Source organism: Cyprinus carpio, chromosome B8 (assembly GCF_018340385.1).
Source record: "Cyprinus carpio isolate SPL01 chromosome B8, ASM1834038v1, whole genome shotgun sequence".
NCBI lineage: Eukaryota > Metazoa > Chordata > Actinopteri > Cypriniformes > Cyprinidae > Cyprinus > Cyprinus carpio.
Window position 1 is genome coordinate 848,237 of NC_056604.1, and position 5,000 is coordinate 853,236.

General features: G+C 38.0%; 1 protein-coding gene across 1 annotated transcript in view; it reads left to right on the top strand.

The window, feature by feature from the left end:
- LOC109074674 (dmX-like protein 1) overlaps window positions 1-5,000 on the top strand; it is a 50,135-nt gene that overhangs the window by 32,104 nt on the left and 13,031 nt on the right. Inside the window, exons 27-30 of the mRNA XM_042729173.1 lie at window positions 1,129-1,317; window positions 1,394-1,470; window positions 4,795-4,916; window positions 4,988-5,000. The exon at window positions 4,988-5,000 is cut by the window's right edge and continues 230 nt beyond it. Of these exons, the coding sequence (XP_042585107.1) occupies window positions 1,129-1,317; window positions 1,394-1,470; window positions 4,795-4,916; window positions 4,988-5,000 (401 nt within the window). The remainder of the gene's footprint in view (window positions 1-1,128; window positions 1,318-1,393; window positions 1,471-4,794; window positions 4,917-4,987) is intronic.

Consider the following 5,000-nt stretch of genomic DNA (forward strand, 5'->3'; position numbering starts at 1 on the left):
TTAGAAGAATCCAATCGGAGTTATATTAAAAATGATCCTTGCTCTTCCAAGAATTGATAGTGTTCTTGTTCAACAATCCAAAAGAAGTCAAATAAAGTGCATCCATCCATAATAAACTGTAATTTAATCACATTTCCCTTGAAAAAGTAAAGCAATTTTTCTGTAATTTAATTACTTTCATGTTGCTCAACTGATCAAGGTTGCATGTCAAGTTGGATAGACATGAAACAAAATTAATTCTACATTTTAATTCTTTCAGATACAAAACTGCTTAAATTAAGAAAGTAATCAGTATAAGTAATGCAATACTTTTAAGAGAGAGTAATTAGTACGGTAATCTAATTACACTGTTGAAGGTGTAATTAGTAATTAATAACTTTTTTATAGTAACTTACCCAACGCTGTTCACGGCTCCGGGGGGGGGGGGGGGGGGGGGGGGTTGCTTTTTTATAGTAACTTCGAATCCATGCGTTTTTGTAAGAAAAATATCCAGATTTAAAACCTTATAAACACTTTTTTACGACAGTCTGCTGACTGTCGTAAGCGGAAACCGTTCAGGCGGATGTCATGTCACATTGATTCGCTACAGGACGCCTTTATTCACCCCCCGGAGCTGTGTGAGGCTCATTTTATTACGGATGGATGCACTTTATTTGACTTCTTTTGGACTGCTGAACTAAAACACCCACCTACTCCCATTCTAACACCTGGAGCCAGGATCATTTTTAATATAACTCAGATTGGATTCGTCTAAAAGAAGAAAGTCTTATACACCTAGGATGCCTTGAGGGTGAGTAAAACATGGGTTAAATAAAACCAAAAATGGTTACTATAGTTAAACCGTGGATTAACTACACTAACCATAGTTTAAATACAGCTGTGGTTATACAAATGCTGATCAATATTCCAAGATAGTTTTGGTTTCTTTGTGCTGCTTGTGTGTTTCTGTGTTAGTTTGTGTTGTGAGTATTTGCAGCATGTGCTGTCAAACTGAAGATGTTTTCTTAATCTGATGGACCTTTTTCTACTTGTGCATGTGTTTTCTGACGTTGCAGTGCTTGAGCTCTCTGAGCCACCGTAGTTTCTGTCTCCCGGCACATGAATTATGTTTTCTCTGTCTCTCATCAGGACGACAGTCTGCAGATCTCCGCTCCCGCTCCGCAGCACCTGTCTGCTCCTCTTTTCCTGGCCTGGACCGCCAGCTCCAAAACAGTGGTGGCCAATCCCATAGTGCACCTGACCAACCTCACGCATGACATCCTGCACACCATCAACGCTCTGGACGCGCCTCCGCACCCAGATATCATCAACAACGAGGTGAAGCGTGGCTCATCAGAACGAGGTGTGTTTACTGTCGTGATTGGTCCTCTAACGCGTCTTCCTTCTGTCTCAGATCTACGTGATGCACACGCTAGCAGCTTCGCTCTCCGCCTGCATCTATCAGTGTCTCTGTGACGGACACAGCTACAGGTGGGTGTGTCTGTCGGCCTCACGGTGACCCCGCGACCTCTGCCCTATCACTGATTTGATTCTTTATTATGAAACGTTTCTCTACATTTACATTTTTTTGTGACGAGTGCTGGTAAAATGAGTCGCGATGAGCAAATTTTTATTTTAAGACCTTCAGAATGATGCATGATTTGTTGCAACCGGACGAAAATTGACTGAGCTACACCTGTTTGAAGTTGATAGAGTCAGCAAAGTCACAGAACAACATTGCATCTTTTCCTCCAATTCTTCATAACATCTGTGTCCCTGCAGCACAGAAGCAGTCATCAGTAGCACAGGTATATTTGTAGCAATAGACAACAATACATTGTATGAGTCACAATTATACATTTCTCTTTTATGACAAAAATCATTAGGATATTAAGTAAAGATCATGTTTCATGAAGATATTTAGTAAATCTCCTACTGTAAATATATCAAAACTTAATTTTTGATTAGTAATATGCATTGCTAAGAGCTTCATTTGAACAACTTTAAAGATGATTTTCTCAATATTTAGATTTTTTTGCTCCCTCAGATTCCAGATTTTCAAATAGTTGTATCTCAGACAAATATTGTCCTCCTAACAAACCATACATCAATGGAGAGATTATTTATTCAGCTTCAGATGATGTATAAATCTCAGTTTAAAATATTAACCCTTGTCACAATTACTATATTAATAATCACAGTATAGCTTTTTTATTTTATCTTTATTTAAAAAAATACAGTAGAACAAATATAAGAAAGAAACAAATAACGCATTACCTTTTTCATTTCACTTCTAAACAAAAGCATTCAAGTAAGAAAAACAAATAACTAAATGTAAATACTGTACTTCAGTGTATACTGTATGTGTATATCTTCTCTGAAAACATACAAATAAAGATACTTTATATGTTCAATTACTATTTGGAGCATTGGGAACGCTAGAAGAGAGCTTAATGACCTCATTTTTGTGAAAACCTCAAATTTGACTAAAATTGACATTTTTCACTTTTTTTTTTTTGCATGTAGCTCAAAATTACACCATGTGCATTCACTCATTTTGCCAGCACGGCTCACACTTGCTTGTCTTGTAATGACCCGTGAATGTGATGCTCATGTGATGCGAGGCATTTACAGATGAATGTGGCCTTTGTGTGGATCCATCTACGCTCCGTCACGGCAGATTAGATGTGTTTAACAGCACTCTTACTCAAACGTGTTGGAACAGAAATCTGGATGATTTAAAGGAATGGTTGGGATCCTGTCTTCATTTCTCCCCTCATGTCGTCTCAAACCCGTATGGGGCTTTCTGTATGAACGCTCTTCTGTGGACAGTAGATGAATAGAGACCAGAGAGAGTGAATGAGATTGAAGAGATGCGGGTTTGTGACGATACGAGGGTGATGGATGAACTAAGCCTTTTAAAGTCATCATGAAATGAAAATCCATTTTCTAAATGCATGATATAGATCTCACTATGAGCAATCTGTGCATGTTTCATTTTGACAAATGTTCCGAGCTGGTTATGTATAATCTAAATGTCATAACTGGATCTTCTCTGTGGTGACGCAGGATTTCTTCAATCATTTATTCTGCTAAACTCCACCCCTCCATTCTAACGCTCAGCTCCGCCTCCAGTATTGAGCACCACGCCCACTTCTTAACATCCAATCAACAACTAATGTATAGAACCAAGTCTAAAAGCATTTTTTTAATTTTTTTATGTTTTGAAAGTACATGTTGTTTGTTAGACCGCCAATATTTAAATTATGACTGTCAAGCAATTAAATTTTTTATCTAATTAATTACATGATGTGTCCAATAATCTATTTAATTGCAAATTAATCACACATAAATTGAGAAATCACCCCCCAAATGATCATTTTTTTAAAAGTCATCGTGTTTAGATAAAAAAGCATTGAATAGACATTACAAAAATAGCTTTAGAAATAAATATTATATATATATATATATCACTTAAATAATGATAAACCAGTCTAAATAAGGTATTTATTTAAAATTAATATTGATATGAAATTATTTTTTAAAAATTATTTAATGATACACTAAATTTGAAACAAAAAAAGCCAGTAGGCGGCGAGTCATGAATGAGTCACTGAATCATCGAGTCACTCGATTTGTTCAAAACCATTGATTCATTCAGAAACGAAGCAGGTGACTGTCTTCATGAGTGAGTCACTGAATCACTACCTGCTTCCATCCTCCTATTTTATGTGCATTTTGGAATATCGCATAAAAAACGCTGGATGGAAACGCCAAGATGCACATCAATTCTAAAAATGCCCATAAAAATACTACGCGCACATTTGAGTAGGATAAACTTTTTTTATGCAATAATAAAAATTTACATTAACTGTGATGGAAACACATTTACCAAATAAATTCCTCCATGCACATTAAAAAAGTCATGACGGAATAACTTGCCTAACCAGCGAACCGATCTCATTCACAGCATCTGAAATATTGTTTTGGTCGTTCTGAAATGCTTGAGCAAAATCTGTCATCACAGTATTTCTGTATATTTGTCTTGCATGACTGCGTTCCCAAACAGCAAAGATCCACCCACGAAAGCAATGACCACATTTATTGTGTTTCGTCTGCTCGCTCTTGAGGAGCAAGTAATTTATTATACCGTATTTTTCGGACTATAAGTCGCACCTGAGTATAAGTCGCATCAGTCCAATAATATATTGTGACGAGGAAAAATACATATATAAGTCGCACTGGACTGTAAGTCGCATTTATTTAGAACCAAGAACCAAGAGAAAACATTACCATCTACAGCCGCGAGAGGGCGCTCTATGCTGCTCAGTGCTGCTGTAACCCATCAGATCGGCTGCATATTTTACTACCTGCAGTTTGTAATCTGCAGAATAGGATTTTCTTTTTGGGGGCATTTTGTTTGCATTCAGTCTTTCTCAGTTGTCTTTAAGTTAATATTTTAGTTAACAGTTTTCAGTTGTTTTCAGTTAATGTTTTCAGGGGTATGCTACAGGAGCACTGAGCAGCATAGAGCGCCCTCTCGCGGCTGTATACGGTAATGTTTTCTCTTGGTTCATGTCAAATTAATTTTGATAAATAAGTCGCACCTGACTATAAGTCGCAGGACCAGCCAAACTATGAAAAAAATGCGACTTATAGTCCGGAAAATACGGTATATGAAAATTATTATATTCAGTGTCTTCCCCTGTTTTCTTAGTGATGTATGGTGCCAGTTTATCAGGAAGTGATGATTTAGATGGAAACGGTGCTTTATCCGCAGATAGAGCTGATTCTAATATGTGTGTTTTTCCTCAGCCATGTGAATCCGTTCACAGGCATCACCTACCAGAGCGTCCTGCTGTCCCATCAGCCCCCGGTGAGGAGCGTCAGCATCGAGGAGGCCGTCCTGCCCAACACCTCTCCTGCGCAGTGGCCTGGTAAAGCCCCGTGACCTCTGACCCCTGAGCTCATGGTCAGACTCCAGACTCACCTGTGTGTGTGTGTGCAGGTGTGAGCGTCCT